General features: G+C 56.2%; 1 protein-coding gene across 1 annotated transcript; it reads right to left on the bottom strand.

Moving 5' to 3' along the window:
* Positions 1-562: 562 nt before the first annotated feature.
* Positions 563-14,537, bottom strand: LOC134935886 (motile sperm domain-containing protein 1-like). Its single transcript, XM_063930736.1, has 5 exons — positions 14,260-14,537; positions 14,093-14,168; positions 13,809-14,014; positions 13,564-13,728; positions 563-790 (listed from the first exon to the last, which is right to left on the bottom strand). The coding sequence occupies exons 1-5, from the start codon at positions 14,456-14,458 to the stop codon at positions 759-761; spliced, it is 678 nt and encodes a 225-aa protein (XP_063786806.1). The 5' UTR covers positions 14,459-14,537; the 3' UTR covers positions 563-758.
* Positions 14,538-18,667: the final 4,130 nt, after the last annotated feature.

The raw sequence follows: 18,667 nt of genomic DNA, 5'->3' as shown, positions 1-18,667 counted from the left end.
TTACCTGGCCAGGTACGTCTGTCACACCTGGGCACCTGTTACCTGGCCAGGTACGTCTGTCACACCTGGGCACCTGTTACCTGGCCAGGTACGTCTGTCACACCTGGGCACCTGTTACCTGGCCAGGTCCGTCTGTCACACCTGGTCACCTGTTACCTGGCCAGGTCCGTCTGTCACACCTGGGCACCTGTTACCTGGCCAGGTACGTCTGTCACACCTGGGCACCTGTTACCTGGCCAGGTCCGTCTGTCACACCTGGTCACCTGGCCAGGTACGTCTGTCACACCTGGGCACCTGTTACCGGGGCAGGTTTGCCTGTCACACCTGATACCACGCGGACATTCCCAAATACTTCTTAATATTCTTATCCATGATTAATATGGCAGAATCAGCTAGGGTACAGTTACCTGGCTAATGTCCACTCTCATTATCCCAAGGCTGTGGATAATGCTGACATCACCCAGATTACTGGCAGTACGCTGCTTTGTACATACATTTTATACATGGCCAGTTAAGGCGGATGCTGATGAAACAGGATAATAAGACCAGCAGGGACAAAACCTCATCACCCAACATATGTAATGTCATACATGGCGTGATATAAAGAAAACACTATGGAAAGATGCAGAGAAACACATGTAACGTCCTGCACTGTACATATGAATGCACACACATGTTCCGTGTTCCCCACAATTTCTTCATGTTCTGCATGAAATGGTCCCGTTCCAGTCTGTAGCCCAGGACGTGTCTCCACCTCATCATCCCTGGAGGAACACCATGGTGAGAAGGCCTGGAGAAAGAGAGGACACTATCAGATGCTGGAAATTATACCCATACATTTAGTGATGCATCTTCTGCTGCTTCAGTAACCGTCATGTCACGTAATACACTGACCAGGGCAAGGAGGAGACTCCGGGGATGTCAGGTCAGAGAAAGCAAGAATAGAGACTCCGGGGATAAGAGAGAGAGAGAAAAACCTCAGGGGATGTCAGAGAGAGAGAGAGAAAAAACTCAGGGGATGTCAGAGAGAGAGAGTAGAGACTCCTGGGATGTGAGAGAGAGAGAGCAGAGACTCCGGGGATGAGAGAGAGAGAGAGAAAAACCTCAGGGGATGTCAGAGAGAGAGAGTAGAGACTCCTGGGATGTGAGAGAGAGAGCAGAGACTCCGGGGATGAGAGAGAGAGAGAGAGAAAAACCTCAGGGGATGTCAGAGAGAGAGAGAGTAGAGACTCCTGGGATGTGAGAGAGAGAGAAAACTCTGTGGATGAGAGAGAGAGAGAACAGACTGCGGGGATGTCAGGTCAGAGAAAGCGAGAATAGAGACTCCGGGGATGAGAGAGAGCGAGAAAAACCTCAGGGGATGTCAGAGAGAGAGAGTAGAGACTCCTGGGATGTGAGAGAGAGAGCAGAGACTCCGGGGATGAGAGAGAGAGAGAAAAACCTCAGGGGATGTCAGAGAGAGAGAGAGTAGAGACTCCTGGGATGTGAGAGAGAGAAAACTCTGTGGATGAGAGAGAGAGAACAGACTGCGGGGATGTCAGGTCAGAGAAAGCGAGAATAGAGACTCCGGGGATGAGAGAGAGAGAAAAACCTCAGGGGATGTGAGAGAGAGAGTAGAGATTCCTGGGATGTGAGAGAGAGAGAAAACTCTGTGGATGAGAGAGAGAGAACAGACTGCGGGGATGTCAGGTCAGAGAAAGCGAGAATAGAGACTCCGGGGATTTGAGAGAGAGAGAAAAAACTCAGGGGATGTCAGAGAGAGAGAGTAGAGACTCCTGGGATGTGTGAGAGAGAGAAAACTCTGGGGATGAGAGAGAACAGACTGCGGGGATGTCAGGTCAGAGAAAGCGAGAATAGAGACTCCGGAGATGAGAGAGAGAGAGAAAAAAAACTCAGGGGATGTCAGAGAGAGAGAGTAGAGACTCCTGGGATGTGTGAGAGAGAGAAAACTCTGGGGATGAGAGAGAGAGAACAGACTGCGGGGATGTCAGGTCAGAGAAAGCGAGAATAGAGACTCCGGGGATGAGAGAGAGAGAAGAGACTCTGGGGATGAGAGAGAGAAAAATAGAAGAGACTCCAGGGGTGTCAGAGAGAGGAGACTCCAAGGATGTCAGGTAAGAGAGAGACAGGAGACTCCAGGAAAGCCAGGTCAAAGAGAGAGAGAGAGAAGAGACTCTGGGGATGTGAGAAAGAGAGAGAGAGACTCTGGGGATGTCAGAGAGAGAGGAGAGACTCTGGGGATGTCAGCGAGAGAGAGAGAGACTCTGGGGATGTCAGAGAGAGAGAAGAAACTCTGGGGATGTCAGAGAGAGAGAGAGAAGAGACTCTGGGGATATGAGAGAGGAGACTGGGGATATGAGAGAGAGAGAGGAGACTGGGGATATGAGAGAGAGAGAGAGAGGAGACTCTGGGGATGTCAGAGAAAGAGAGAAGAGAGACTCTGGGAATGAGAGAAAGAGAGAGAAGAAACTCTGGGGATGTCAGAGAGAGAGAAGAGACTGGGGATGTCAGAGAAAGAGAGAGAAGAGACTCTGGAGATGTCAGGGAGAGAGAGAGGAGACACTCCAGGGATGTCAGAGAGAGAGAGAAAAGAGACTCTGGGGATGTCAGAGAGAGAGAAGAGACTCTGGGGATGTCAGAGAGATCGAGGAGACACTCCAGGGATGTCAGAGAGAGAGAGAGAGAAAGGAGACACTCCAGGGATGTCAGAGAGAGAGGAGACACTCCAGGGATGTCAGAGAGAGAGAGGAGACACTCCAGGGATGTCAGAGAGAGAGAGAGGAGACACTCCAGGGATGTCAGAGAGAGAGAGAGGAGACACTCCAGGGATGTGAGAGAGAGAGAGGAGACACTCCAGGGATGTCAGAGAGAGAGGAGACACTCCAGGGATGTCAGAGAGAGAGAGAGAGGAGACACTCCAGGGATGTCAGAGAGAGAGGAGACACTCCAGGGATGTCAGAGAGAGAGGAGACACTCCAGGGATGTCAGAGAGAGAGGAGACACTCCAGGGATGTCAGAGAGAGAGGAGACACTCCAGGGATGTCAGAGAGAGAGAGAGAGGAGACACTCCAGGGATGTCAGAGAGAGAGAGGAGACACTCCAGGGATGTCAGAGAGAGAGAGGAGACACTCCAGGGATGTCAGAGAGAGAGAGAGGAGACACTCCAGGGATGTCAGAGAGAGAGAGAGGAGACACTCCAGGGATGTCAGAGAGAGAGAGAGAGGAGACACTCCAGGGATGTCAGAGAGAGAGAGGAGACACTCCAGGGATGTCAGAGAGAGAGAGAGGAGACACTCCAGGGATGTCAGAGAGAGAGAGGAGACACTCCAGGGATGTCAGAGAGAGAGAGGAGACACTCCAGGGATGTCAGAGAGAGAGAGAGAGAGGAGACACTCCAGGGATGTCAGAGAGAGAGAGAGAGGAGACACTCCAGGGATGTCAGAGAGAGAGGAGACACTCCAGGGATGTCAGAGAGAGAGAGGAGACACTCCAGGGATGTCAGAGAGAGAGAGAGGAGACACTCCAGGGATGTCAGAGAGAGAGAGAGGAGACACTCCAGGGATGTCAGAGAGAGAGAGAGAGAGGAGACACTCCAGGGATGTCAGAGAGAGAGAGAGAGAGGAGACACTCCAGGGATCTCAGAGAGAGAGAGAGGAGACACTCCAGGGATGTCAGAGAGAGAGAGGAGACACTCCAGGGATGTCAGAGAGAGAGAGGAGACACTCCAGGGATGTCAGAGAGAGAGGAGACACTCCAGGGATGTCAGAGAGAGAGAGAGAGGAGACACTCCAGGGATGTCAGAGAGAGAGAGAGAGAGGAGACACTCCAGGGATGTCAGAGAGAGAGAGAGAGGAGACACTCCAGGGATGTCAGAGAGAGAGGAGACACTCCAGGGATGTCAGAGAGAGAGAGAGGAGACACTCCAGGGATGTCAGAGAGAGAGAGGAGACACTCCAGGGATGTCAGAGAGAGAGAGGAGACACTCCAGGGATGTCAGAGAGAGAGAGAGAGGAGACACTCCAGGGATGTCAGAGAGAGAGAGAGAGGAGACACTCCAGGGATGTCAGAGAGAGAGGAGACACTCCAGGGATGTCAGAGAGAGGGAGGAGACACTCCAGGGATGTCAGAGAGAGGGAGGAGACACTCCAGGGATGTCAGAGAGAAAGAGAGAGACACAGAAGACAGTCCAGGGATGTCAGAGAGAGAGAGACACAGAAGACAGTCCAGGGATGTCAGAGAGACAGAGGGGGAGAGGACACCAGGGATGTCAGAGAGAGACAGAGGGGGAGAGGACACTCCGGGGATGTCAGAGAGACAGAGGGGGAGAGGAGACACTCCAGGGACGTCAGAGAGACAGAGGGGGAGAGGACACTCCAGGGATGTGAGAGAGACAGAGGGGGAGAGGACACTCCAGGAATGTGAGAGAGACAGAGGGGGAGAGGACACTCCGGGGATGTCAGAGAGACAGAAGGGGAGAAGACACTCCGGGAATGTCAGAGAGAGACAGAGGGGGAGAAGACACTCCAGGGATATCAGAGAGAGACAGAGGGGGAGAGGACACTCCGGGGATGTGAGAGAGAGAGAGACAGAGGGGGAGAGGAGACACTCCAGGGATGTGAGAGAGAGACAGAGGGGGAGAGGAGACAATCCAGGGATGTGAGAGAGACAGAGGGGGAGAGGAGACAATCCAGGGATGACAGAGGGGGAGAGGACGAGATGTCAGAGAAACAAAGGGGGAGAGGACACTCCAGGGATATCAGAGGGGGAGAGGACGGGATGCCAGAGAGACAGAAGGGGAGAGGAGACTCCGGGGATGTCAGAGAGACAGAGGGGGAGAGGAGACTCCGGGGACGTCAGAGAGACAGAGGGGGAGAGGACGGGATGTCAGAGAGACAGAGGGGGAGAGGACACTCCAGGGACGTCAGAGAGACAGAGGGGGAGAGGACACTCCAGGGATATCAGAGAGACAGAGGGGGAGAGGACACTCTGGGGAGGTCAGAGAGACAGAGGGGGAAATGACGGGATGTCAGAGAGACAGAGGGGGAGAGGACGCTCCAGGGATATCAGAGAGACAGAGGACACTCCGGGGATGTCAGAGAGAGAGAGAGAGAGTGTCCTGGGATGTCAGAGAGACAGAGGGGGAGAGGACACTCCGGGGATGTCAGAGAGACAGAGGGGGAGAGGACACTCCAGGGACGTCAGAGAGACAGAGGGGGAGAGGACACTCCAGGGACGTCAGAGAGACAGAGGGGGAGAGGACCCTCCGGGGATATCAGAGAGACAGAGGGGGAGAGGACACTCCGGGGATGTCAGAGAGACAGAGGGGGAGAGGACACTCCAGGGACGTCAGAGAGACAGAGGGGGAGAGGACGGGATGTCAGAGAGACAGAGGGGGAGAGGACACTCCAGGGACGTCAGAGAGACAGAGGGGGAGAGGACGCTCCAGGGATATCAGAGAGACAGAGGGGGAGAGGACACTCCGGGGAGGTCAGAGAGACAGAGGGGGAAATGACGGGATGTCAGAGAGACAGAGGGGGAGAGGACGCTCCAGGGATATCAGAGAGACAGAGGACACTCCGGGGATGTCAGAGAGAGAGAGAGAGAGAGAGAGAGTGTCCTGGGATGTCAGAGAGACAGAGGGGGAGAGGACACTCCGGGGATGTCAGAGAGACAGAGGGGGAGAGGACACTCCAGGGACGTCAGAGAGACAAAGGGGGAGAGGACACTCCAGGGACGTCAGAGAGACAGAGGGGGAGAGGACACTCCGGGGATGTCAGAGAGACAGAGGGGGAGAGGACCCTCCGGGGATATCAGAGAGACAGAGGGGGAGAGGACACTCCGGGGATGTCAGAGAGACAGAGGGGGAGAGGACACTCCAGGGACGTCAGAGAGACAGAGGGGGAGAGGACGGGATGTCAGAGAGACAGAGGGGGAGAGGACACTCCAGGGATATCAGAGAGACAGAGGACACTCCGGGGATGTGAGAGAGAGAGAGAGAGAGAGAGAGAGTGTCCTGGGATGTCAGAGAGACAGAGGGGGAGAGGACACTCCGGGGATGTCAGAGAGACAGAGGGGGAGAGGACACTCCGGGGATGTCAGAGAGACAGAGGGGGAGAGGACACTCCAGGGACGTCAGAGAGACAGAGGGGGAGAGGACACTCCAGGGACGTCAGAGAGACAGAGGGGGAGAGGACACTCCGGGGTTGTCAGAGAGAGACAGAGGGGGAGAGGACACTCCAGGGACGTCAGAGAGACAGAGGTGGAGAGGACACTCCGGGGATGTCAGAGAGACAGAGGGGGAGACGATACTCCGGGGATGTCAGAGAGACAGAGGTGGAGAGGACACTCCGGGGATGTCAGAGAGACAGAGGGGGAGAGGACCCTCCGGGGATATCAGAGAGACAGAGGGGGAGAGGACACTCCGGGGATGTCAGAGAGACAGAGGGGGAGAGGACACTCCAGGGACGTCAGAGAGACAGAGGGGGAGAGGACGGGATGTCAGAGAGACAGAGGGGGAGAGGACACTCCAGGGATATCAGAGAGACAGAGGACACTCCGGGGATGTGAGAGAGAGAGAGAGAGAGAGAGAGAGAGAGAGTGTCCTGGGATGTCAGAGAGACAGAGGGGGAGAGGACACTCCGGGGATGTCAGAGAGACAGAGGGGGAAATGACGGGATGTCAGAGAGACAGAGGGGGAGAGGACGCTCCAGGGATATCAGAGAGACAGAGGGGGAGAGGACACTCCGGGGATGTGAGAGAGAGAGAGAGAGAGAGAGAGAGTGTCCTGGGATGTCAGAGAGACAGAGGGGGAGAGGACACTCCGGGGATGTCAGAGAGACAGAGGGGGAGAGGAGACACTCCAGGGACGTCAGAGAGACAGAGGTGGAGAGGACACTCCGGGGATGTCAGAGAGACAGAGGGGGAGACGATACTCCGGGGATGTCAGAGAGACAGAGGGGGAGAGGACACCAGGGATGTGAAAGAGAGAGAGAGAGAGAGTGTCCTTGGATGTCAGAGGGGGAGAGGACACTTCAGGGATGTCAGAGAGACAGAGGGGGAGAGGAGACTCCAGGGATGTCAGAGAGACAGAGGGGGAGAGGAGACACTCCAGGGATGTCAGAGAGACAGAGGGGGAGAGGAGACACTCCAGGGATGTCAGAGAGACAGAGGGGGAGAGGACACTCCGGGGATGTCAGAGAGACAGAGGGGGAGAGGACACTACAGGGATGTCAGAGAGACAGAGGGGGAGAGGAGACACTCCAGGAATGTCAGAGAGACAGAGGGGGAGAGGACACTCCAGGGATGTCAGAGAGACAGAGGGGGAGAGGACACTCCGGGGATGTCAGAGAGACAGAGGGGGAGAGGACACTCCGGGGATGTCAGAGAGACAGAGGGGGAGAGGACGCTCCAGGGATGTCAGAGAGACAGAGGGGGAGAGGACGCTCCGGGGATGTCAGAGAGACAGAGGGGGAGAGGATGGGATGTCAGAGAGACAGAGGGGGAGAGGACGCTCCAGGGATATCAGAGAGACAGAGGGGGAGAGGACGCTCCAGGGATATCAGAGAGACAGAGGGGGAGAGGAGACACTCCAGGAATGTCAGAGAGACAGGGGGGGAGAGGACACTCCAGGGATGTCAGAGAGACAGAGGGGGAGAGGACACTCCGGGGATGTCAGAGGGGGAGAAGACACTCCGGGGATGTCAGAGAGACAGAGGGGGAGAGGACACTCCGGGGATGTCAGAGAGACAGAGGGGGAGAGGACACTCCAGGGATGTCAGAGAGACAGAGGGGGAGAGGACGCTCCAGGGATATCAGAGAGACAGAGGGGGAGAGGACACTCCGGGGATGTCAGAGAGACAGAGGGGGAGAGGACGGGATGTCAGAGAGACAGAGGGGGAGAGGATGCTCCAGGGATATCAGAGAGACAGAGGGGGAGAGGACACTCCGGGGATGTCAGAGAGAGACAGAGGGGGAGAGGATGGGATGTCAGAGAGACAGAGGGGGAGAGGACACTCCAGGGATGTCAGAGAGACGGAGGGGGAGAGGACGCTCTGGGGACGTCAGAGGGGGAGAGGATGCTCTGGGGACGTCAGAGAGACAGAGGGGGAGAGGAGACTCCAGGGACGCCAGAGGGGGAGAGGAGACTCCAGGGACGCCAGAGAGACAGAGGGGGAGAGGACACTCCAGGGATGTCAGAGAGAGACAGAGGGAGAGAGGACACTCCAGGGATGACAGAGGGGGAGAGGACGGGATGTCAGAGAGAGACAGAGGGGGAGAGGACGGGATGTCAGAGAGAGACAGAGGGGGAGAGGACGGGATGTCAGAGAGAGACAGAGGGGGAGAGGACGGGATGTCAGAGAGAGACAGAGGGGGAGAGGACGGGATGTCAGAGAGAGACAGAGGGGGAGAGGACGGGATGTCAGAGAGAGACAGAGGGGGAGAGGACGGGATGTCAGAGAGAGACAGAGGGGGAGAGGACGGGATGTCAGAGAGAGAGACAGAGGGGGAGAGGACGGGATGTCAGAGAGAGAGACAGAGGGGGAGAGGACGGGATGTCAGAGAGAGAGACAGAGGGGGAGAGGACGGGATGTCAGAGAGAGACAGAGGGGGAGAGGACGGGATGTCAGAGAGAGACAGAGGGGGAGAGGACACTCCAGGGATGTCAGAGAGACAGAGGGGGAGAGGACGGGATGTCAGACAGAGACAGAGGGGGAGAGGGCGGGATGTCAGAGAGAGACAGAGGGGGAGAGGACGGGATGTCAGAGAGAGACGGAGGGGGAGAGGACGGGATGTCAGAGAGAGAAAGAGGGGGAGAGGACGGGATGTCAGAGAGAGACAGAGGGGGAGAGGACACTCCAGGGATGTCAGAGACAGAGGGGGAGAGGACGGGATGTCAGACAGAGACAGAGGGGGAGAGGACGGGATGTCAGAGAGAGACAGAGGGGGAGAGGACGGGATGTCAGAGAGAGACAGAGGGGGAGAGGACGGGATGTCAGAGAGAGACAGAGGGGGAGAGGACGGGATGTCAGAGAGAGACAGAGGGGGAGAGGACGGGATGTCAGAGAGAGACAGAGGGGGAGAGGACGGGATGTCAGAGAGAGACAGAGGGGGAGAGGACGAGATGTCAGAGAGAGACGGAGGGGGAGAGGACGGGATGTCAGAGAGAGACGGAGGGGGAGAGGACGGGATGTCAGAGAGAGACGGAGGGATGTCAGAGAGAGACAGAGGGGGAGAGGACGGGATGTCAGAGAGAGACAGAGGGGGAAAGGACGGGATGTCAGAGAGAGACAGAGGGGGAGAGGACGGGATGTCAGAGAGAGAAGGAGGGGGAGAGGACGGGATGTCAGAGAGAGACAGAGGGGGAGAGGACGGGATGTCAGAGAGAGACAGAGGGGGAGAGGACGGGATGTCAGAGAGAGACAGAGGGGGAGAGGATGGGATGTCAGAGAGAGACAGAGGGGGAGAGGACACTCCAGGGATGTCAGAGAGACAGAGGGGGAGAGGACGGGATGTCAGACAGAGACAGAGGGGGAGAGGACGGGATGTCAGAGAGAGAGACAGAGGGGGAGAGGACGGGATGTCAGAGAGAGAGACAGAGGGGGAGAGGACGGGATGTCAGAGAGAGACAGAGGGGGAGAGGACGGGATGTCAGAGAGAGACAGAGGGGGAGAGGACGGGATGTCAGAGAGAGACAGAGGGGGAGAGGACGGGATGTCAGAGAGAGAGACAGAGGGGGAGAGGACGGGATGTCAGAGAGAGAGACAGAGGGGGAGAGGACGGGATGTCAGAGAGAGAGACAGAGGGGGAGAGGACGGGATGTCAGAGAGAGACAGAGGGGGAGAGGACGGGATGTCAGAGAGAGACAGAGGGGGAGAGGACACTCCAGGGATGTCAGAGAGACAGAGGGGGAGAGGACGGGATGTCAGACAGAGACAGAGGGGGAGAGGGCGGGATGTCAGAGAGAGACAGAGGGGGAGAGGACGGGATGTCAGAGAGAGACAGAGGGGGAGAGGACGAGATGTCAGAGAGAGACGGAAGGGGAGAGGACGGGATGTCAGAGAGAGACGGAGGGGGAGAGGACGGGATGTCAGAGAGAGACGGAGGGATGTCAGAGAGAGACAGAGGGGGAGAGGACGGGATGTCAGAGAGAGACAGAGGGGGAAAGGACGGGATGTCAGAGAGAGACAGAGGGGGAGAGGACGGGATGTCAGAGAGAGAAGGAGGGGGAGAGGACGGGATGTCAGAGAGAGACAGAGGGGGAGAGGACGGGATGTCAGAGAGAGACAGAGGGGGAGAGGACGGGATGTCAGAGAGAGACAGAGGGGGAGAGGACGGGATGTCAGAGAGAGACAGAGGGGGAGAGGACGGGATGTCAGAGAGAGACAGAGGGGGAGAGGACGGGATGTCAGAGAGAGACAGAGGGGGAGAGGACGGGATGTCAGAGAGAGACAGAGGGGGAGAGGACGGGATGTCAGAGAGAGAGACAGAGGGGGAGAGGACGGGATGTCAGAGAGAGAGACAGAGGGGGAGAGGACGGGATGTCAGAGAGAGAGACAGAGGGGGAGAGGACGGGATGTCAGAGAGAGACAGAGGGGGAGAGGACGGGATGTCAGAGAGAGACAGAGGGGGAGAGGACGGGATGTCAGAGAGAGACAGAGGGGGAGAGGACACTCCAGGGATGTCAGAGAGACAGAGGGGGAGAGGACGGGATGTCAGACAGAGACAGAGGGGGAGAGGGCGGGATGTCAGAGAGAGACAGAGGGGGAGAGGACGGGATGTCAGAGAGAGACGGAGGGGGAGAGGACGGGATGTCAGAGAGAGAAAGAGGGGGAGAGGACGGGATGTCAGAGAGAGACAGAGGGGGAGAGGACACTCCAGGGATGTCAGAGAGACAGAGGGGGAGAGGACGGGATGTCAGACAGAGACAGAGGGGGAGAGGACGGGATGTCAGAGAGAGACAGAGGGGGAGAGGACGGGATGTCAGAGAGAGACAGAGGGGGAGAGGACGGGATGTCAGAGAGAGACAGAGGGGGAGAGGACGGGATGTCAGAGACAGAGGGGGAGAGGACGGGATGTCAGAGAGAGACAGAGGGGGAGAGGACGGGATGTCAGAGAGAGACAGAGGGGGAGAGGACGGGATGTCAGAGAGAGACAGAGGGGGAGAGGACGGGATGTCAGAGAGAGACAGAGGGGGAGAGGACGAGATGTCAGAGAGAGACAGAGGGGGAGAGGACGGGATGTCAGAGAGAGACGGAGGGGGAGAGGACGGGATGTCAGAGAGAGACGGAGGGGGAGAGGACGGGATGTCAGAGAGAGACGGAGGGGGAGAGGACGGGATGTCAGAGAGAGACAGAGGGGGAGAGGACGGGATGTCAGAGAGAGACGGAGGGGGAGAGGACGGGATGTCAGAGAGAGACAGAGGGGGAGAGGACGGGATGTCAGAGAGAGAGACGGAGGGGGAGAGGACGGGATGTTAGAGAGAGACAGAGGGGGAGAGGACGGGATGTCAGAGAGAGACAGAGGGGGACAGAGGGGGAGAGGATGGGATGGGATGTCAGAGAGAGACAGAGGGGGAGAGGAGAGGACGGGATGTCAGAGAGAGACAGAGGGGGAGAGGACGGGATGTCAGAGAGAGACGGAGGGGGAGAGGACGGGATGTCAGAGAGAGACAGAGGGGGAGAGGACGGGATGTCAGAGAGAGACGGAGGGGGAGAGGACACTCCAGGAATGTCAGAGAGACAGAGGGGGAGAGGACGGGATGTCAGAGAGAGACGGAGGGGGAGAGGACGGGATGTCAGAGAGAGACAGAGGGGGAGAGGACGGGATGTCAGAGAGAGACAGAGGGGGAGAGGACGGGATGTCAGAGAGAGACGGAGGGGGAGAGGACGGGATGTTAGAGAGAGACAGACGGGGAGAGGACGGGATGTCAGAGAGAGACAGAGGGGGACAGAGGGGGAGAGGATGGGATGGGATGTCAGAGAGAGACAGAGGGGGAGAGGAGAGGACGGGATGTCAGAGAGAGACAGAGGGGGAGAGGACGGGATGTCAGAGAGAGACGGAGGGGGAGAGGACGGGATGTCAGAGAGAGACGGAGGGGGAGAGGACACTCCAGGAATGTCAGAGAGACAGAGGGGGAGAGGACGGGATGTCAGAGAGAGACGGAGGGGGAGAGGACGGGATGTCAGAGAGAGACAGAGGGGGAGAGGACGGGATGTCAGAGAGAGACAGAGGGGGAGAGGACGGGATGTCAGAGAGAGACGGAGGGGGAGAGGACGGGATGTTAGAGAGAGACAGACGGGGAGAGGACGGGATGTCAGAGAGAGACAGAGGGGGACAGAGGGGGAGAGGATGGGATGGGATGTCAGAGAGAGACAGAGGGGGAGAGGAGAGGACGGGATGTCAGAGAGAGACAGAGGGGGAGAGGACGGGATGTCAGAGAGAGACGGAGGGGGAGAGGACGGGATGTCAGAGAGAGACAGAGGGGGAGAGGACGGGATGTCAGAGAGAGACGGAGGGGGAGAGGACACTCCAGGAATGTCAGAGAGACAGAGGGGGAGAGGACGGGATGTCAGAGAGAGACGGAGGGGGAGAGGACGGGATGTCAGAGAGAGACGGAGGGGGAGAGGACGGGATGTCAGAGAGAGACGGAGGGGGAGAGGACGGGATGTCAGAGAGAGACGGAGGGGGAGAGGACGGGATGTCAGAGAGAGACGGAGGGGGAGAGGACGGGATGTCAGAGAGAGACGGAGGGGGAGAGGACGGGATGTCAGAGAGAGACGGAGGGGGAGAGGACGGGATGTCAGAGAGAGACAGAGGGGGAGAGGACGGGATGTCAGAGAGACAGAGGGGGAGAGGACAGGATGTCAGAGAGAGACAGAGGGGGAGAGGACGGGATGTCAGAGAGAGACAGAGGGGGAGAGGACGGGATGTCAGAGAGAGACAGAGGGGGAGAGGATGGGATGTCAGAGAGAGACAGAGGGGGAGAGGACGGGATGTCAGAGAGAGACAGAGGGGGAGAGGACGGGATGTCAGAGAGAGACAGAGGGGGAGAGGACGGGATGTCAGAGAGAGACAGAGGGGGAGAGGATGGGATGTCAGAGAGAGACAGAGGGGGAGAGGACGGGATGTCAGAGAGAGACAGAGGGGGAGAGGACGGGATGTCAGAGAGAGACAGAGGGGGAGAGGACGGGATGTCAGAGAGACAGAGGGGGAGAGGACAGGATGTCAGAGAGAGACAGAGGGGGAGAGGACGCTCCGGGGACGTCAGGGTACAGAATGTCTGATTAGATTATTTGGGGACATTTATGGATCTCGTGTCCTCACAGAACTCGGTCAGATTCTGTCATTATTAATAAACGAATGCCGCTAACGACGTCCCGTCTCTGCCCAGTGTCACCTGTGAGGAGCTGACGAGACCACCGCGAGCCGTACAGTGATGTCACCCACGGCAGAACGCCGTCACTCTACATCTACAGGCCTGGCCGCAGTTACTGTGAGCACCTGTGCATGCCATCACGTATGTCCCAGCCCTCCGTGTAACAGGCGTGACGTTGGGTCTCATACCTAACACGTAAGCAGCGACAAGCTTCTGGACAACAGACACGTGGAGGCTCTCGTGTAGAAGGCTATGAGGATCTCCGTGTAAAGGAAGCATCAGGACCACCAAGGACGCCAGGCCCACCAGAACATAGAGGCTGAAGAGTCCTGCAGACAGGGGTCGTGGAATGCCTGCGTGGCGAGACAAAGCGCAGGTATAGAATGACGCCAGACACGCCGGTCCCTAGAGTCACCCTACGCGTTTCACCTACCATGGGAGAACATGTGTGAGTGAGGCTGCCAGTGCGGCGTCTCGGACAGGCCTCTCTCGCGTGGTTCTGGCTTCGTGGGATGTAGCGTGGCGGGAATGTCCTTTCTTCCTCCGGTAGATTTTCCTCCACCTTCTTCCCATATCTCCACCCGGAACTTATCTGTGCTGCCGTAATGGCGTGCCCGGATATCACGGTGCCGGGTGACTCTGTAACGGGAGGGGGGAGAATGAGTTCTGGACCCTCGCGGGAGAAGACGGCTATGCGGACAACGCCGGAAGCCTCACATGTCAATGCAGGAGTTTGGCTTGACCAGACCTTCAGCGTCCACCACCGTATAGCGCGAGGGAGCCGTGGAGAGGACTAGGAGACAAAGAGAAGTATCTGAGCTGCCTCCGCGCTCTGCAGTCGGCGCGGACCTGCCGCAGAACGCACGTTTATACAGTGACCTCACCTTTATACCTCAGCACCTTAGGGAACGGGTTGTAGAGGGTGAGAACCTGCTTGTGGCTGGTCTGGTCGTCGGCGTAGAAGTCCAGGGAGGGCGGAAAGACGAAGATGGGGATGGAGGAACGAGTGGCCGGCAGAGAGCTGGACTCCGCCTCCGTCCGCCAGTCATCTTCCTCCCGTCTTGCTGGTGCCCCTCTCAGCATGGCGGCCTACGTGCAGAGGGCATCTGTGGGCATTACACCCCCGTGTGGCGAGAGGCGGGCGTATTGCCACCAGCTGGAGCTGGACAGGGGGTAGCAGAGAGGACACAGAATGATACAGGTAATATCAGGGAATCACCATCACACATAGATGTACAGGAGGAATATCTACAAACACATGTCACACGCTGCAGTCTCCTCCCACTGCGCAAGCGACCCCTAAAGACTCTTCCTTCATCCAAACATCTAAAACCTGGACCTATAGACTATGGCAGTGGATCCCAACCTGTGTACTGACTGCAATTCTCTCTGCCTAGTACTCCTGCCCTCATCCTGTGCACTGACTGCAATTCCCTCTGCCATGTACTCCTGCTCTCATCCTGTGCACTGACTGCAATTCTCCCTGCCCAGTACTCCTGCCCTCATCCTGTGTACTGACTGCAATTCCCTCTGCACTGTACCCCTGCCCTCATTCTGTGTACTGAGTGCAATTCTCTCTGCACTGTACCCCTGCCCTCATTCTGTGTACTGACTGCAATTCCCTCTGCCATGTACTCCTGCTCTCATCAAGTGCACTGACTGCAATTCTCCCTGCCCAGTACTCCTGCCCTCATCCTGTGTACTGACTGCAATTCCCTCTGCCCTGTACTCCTGCCTTCATCCTGTGTACTGACTGCAATTCTCTCTGCTCTCATCCTGTGTACTGACTGCAATTCTTTCTGCCCTGTACTCCTGCCCTCATCCTGTGTACTGACTGCAATTCCCTCTGCACTGTACCCCTTGCCCTCATCCTGGGTACTGACTGCAATTCTCTCTGCTCTCATCCTGTGCACTGACTGCAATTCTCTCTGCCCTTAACTCCTGCCCTCCTCCTGGGTACTGACTGCAATTCCCTCTCCCCAGTACTCCTGCCCTCGTCCTGTGTACTGACTGCAATTCTTTCAGCCCTGTACTGCCCTCAACCTGTGAACTGACAGCAACTCTCTTTGCCCAGTACTCCTGCCCTCATCCTGTGTACTGACTGCAATTCTCCCTGCCCTGTACTCCTGCCCTCATCCTGTGTACTGATTACAATTCCCTCTGCCCAGTACTCCTGCTCTCATCCTGTGTAATAACTGCAATTCTCCCTGCCCAGTACTCCTACACTCATCCTGTGTACTGACTGCAATTTTCTCTGCCCTGTACTCCTGCCGTCATCCTGTGCACTGACTGCAATTCTCTCTGCCCAGTACTCCTGCCCTCATCATGTGCACTGACTGCAATTTTCCCTGCCCAGTACTCCTTCCCTCATCCTGTGTACTGACTGCAATTCCCTCTGCCCTGTACTCCTGCCGTCATCCTGTGCACTGACTGCAATTCTCTCTGCCCAGTACTCCTGCCCTCATCCTGTGCACTGACTGTAATTCCCTCTGACCTGTACTCCTGTCCTCATCCTGGGTACTGACTGCAATACCCTCTGCCCAGTACTCCTGCCCTCATCCTGTGTACGGACTGCAATTCCATTTGCCCCGTACTCCCTCCCTCATCCGATGTACTGATTGTAATTCTCTCTGCTCTGTATTCCTGCCCTCATCCTGTGTACTGACTGCAATTCTCCCTGCCCTGTACTCCTGCCCTCATCCTGTGTACTGATTACAATTCCCTCTGCCCAGTACTCCTGCTCTCATCCTGTGTAATAACTGCAATTCTCCCTGCCCAGTACTCCTACACTCATCCTGTGTACTGACTGCAATTTTCTCTGCCCTGTACTCCTGCCGTCATCCTGTGCACTGACTGCAATTCTCTCTGCCCAGTACTCCTGCCCTCATCATGTGCACTGACTGCAATTTTCCCTGCCCAGTACTCCTTCCCTCATCCTGTGTACTGACTGCAATTCCCTCTGCCCTGTACTCCTGCCGTCATCCTGTGCACTGACTGCAATTCTCTCTGCCCAGTACTCCTGCCCTCATCCTGTGCACTGACTGTAATTCCCTCTGACCTGTACTCCTGCCCTCATCCTGGGTACTGACTGCAATACCCTCTGCCCAGTACTCCTGCCCTCATCCTGTGTACGGACTGCAATTCCATTTGCCCCGTACTCCCTCCCTCATCCGATGTACTGATTGTAATTCTCTCTGCTCTGTATTCCTGCCCTCATCCTGAGTACTGGCTGCAATTCTCTCTGCTCTCAGCCTGTGTACTGACTGCAATTCTCTCTGCCCTATACTCCTGCTCTCATCCTGTGTACTGACTGCAATTCTCTCTGCCCTATACTCCTGCTCTCATCCTGTGTACTGACTGCAATTCTCTCTGCCCTATACTCCTGCTCTCATCCTGTGTACTGACTGCAATTCTCTTTGCCCTCTTCCCTCATGTGCTTATCCTTTCTTACTTTAATAATCTTCAACTGCACCAAATCCAGCAGTCTTCTGCCACCTGATACTTATTCCAGTGTCATCTGCTGATGTAGCTATGTTTATTTACCCTGTACTTGTCCTATATTGTCATCAACTGTAAGTTGCTGTTTTCCTGTTTGATTATTTGTTTATGTATTCTGTAATTGGGCGCTGCGGAACCCTTGTGGCGCCATATAAATAAAGGATAATAATAATAAATACTGACTGCAATTCTCTTTGCCCTGTACTCCTGCCCTCATCCTGTGTACTGATTACAATTCCCTCTGCCCAGTACTCCTGCCCTCATCATGTGTAAAAACTGCACTTCTCCCTGCCCAGAACTCCTACCCTCATCCTGTGTACTGACTGCAATTCTCTCTGCCCTATACTCCTGCCCTCATCCTGTGGGCAGACTGCAATTCCCTCTAACCAGTACTCCTGCCCTCATCCTGTGCACTGACTGCAATTCCCTCTGCCCAGTACTCCTGTCCTCATCCTGTGCACTGACTGCAATTCCCTCTGCCCAGTACTCCTGCCCTCATCCTGTGCACTGACTGCAATTCCCTCTGCCCAGTACTCCTGCCCTCAGCCTGTGCACTGACTGCAATTCTCCCTGCCCAGTACTCCTGCCCTCATCCTGTGTACTGACTGCAATTCCCTCTGCCCAGTACTCCTGCCCTCATCCTGTGTACTGACTGCAATTCCATTTGCCCAGTACTCCCTCCCTCATCCGATGTACTGATTGTAATTCTCTCTGCTCTGTATTCCTGCCCTCATCCTGAGTACTGGCTGCAATTCTCTCTGCTCTCAGCCTGTGTACTGACTGCAATTCTCTCTGCCCTATACTCCTGCTCTCATCCTGTGTACTGACTGCAATTCTCCCTGTCCAGTACTCCTGCCCTCATCCTGTGTACTGACTGCAATTCCCTCTGCCCTGTACTCCTGCCCTCATCCTGTGTACTGATTACAATTCCCTCTGCCCAGTACTCCTGCCCTCATCCTGTGTAATAACTGCAATTCTCCCTGCCCAGTACTCCTACCCTCATCCTGTGTACTGACTGCAATTCTCTCTGCCCTATACTCCTGCCCTCATCCTGTGGGCTGACTGCAATTCCCTCTGCCCAGTACTCCTGCCCTCATCCTGTGCACTGACTGCAATTCCCTATACCCAGTACTCCTGCCCTCATCCTGTGCACTGACTGCAATTCCCTCTGCCCAGTACTCCTGCCCTCATCCTGTGCACTGACTGCAATTCCCTCTGCCCAGTACTCCTGTCCTCATCCTGTGCACTGACTGCAATTCCCTCTGCCCAGTACTCCTGTCCTCATCCTGTGCACTGACTGCAATTCCCTCTGCCCAGTACTCCTGCCCTCAGCCTGTGCACTGACTGCAATTCCCTCAGCCCAGTACTCCTGCCCTCTTTCTGTGTACTGACTGCAATTCTCTCTGCCCTATACTCCTGCCCTCATCCTGTGTAATAATAAGATTTTACTTACTGGTAAATCTATTTCTCGTAGTCCGTAGTGGATGCTGGGGACTCCGTAAGGACCACGGAATAGACGGGCTCCGCAGGAGACATGGGCACTTTAAGAAAGATTTAGTACTACTGGTGTGCTCTGGCTCCTCCCTCTATGCCCCTCCTCCAGACCTCAGTTAGAGAAACTGTGCCCGGAAGAGCTGACAGTACAAGGAAAGGATTTTGGAATCCAGGGCAAGATACATACCAGCCCACACCAATCACACCGTATAACATGTTGATAACAACCAGCTAACAGTATGACAAATAACAGAGCATCAGGTCAAACCCTGATGCAACCATAACTTGAAGCAATAACTA

Source organism: Pseudophryne corroboree, chromosome 6, assembly GCF_028390025.1.
Source record: "Pseudophryne corroboree isolate aPseCor3 chromosome 6, aPseCor3.hap2, whole genome shotgun sequence".
NCBI lineage: Eukaryota > Metazoa > Chordata > Amphibia > Anura > Myobatrachidae > Pseudophryne > Pseudophryne corroboree.
The sequence above is the reverse complement of the archived record's forward strand: the minus strand, read 5'-3'. Positions and strand labels throughout refer to the sequence as shown.

Bases quoted from the DNA above. Each gene is read 5' to 3' on its own strand.
- LOC134935886 (XM_063930736.1), bottom strand. From the start codon at position 14,458: ATGCTGAGAGGGGCACCAGCAAGACGGGAGGAAGATGACTGGCGGACG. The intron at 14,169-14,259 runs GTGAGGTCACTG...TTTGTCTCCTAG, and splicing joins TAAGGTGCTGAGGTATAAAG to TCCTCTCCACGGCTCCCTCG. The intron at 14,015-14,092 runs GTGAGGCTTCCG...CTCCCGTTACAG, and splicing joins CCAAACTCCTGCATTGACAT to AGTCACCCGGCACCGTGATA.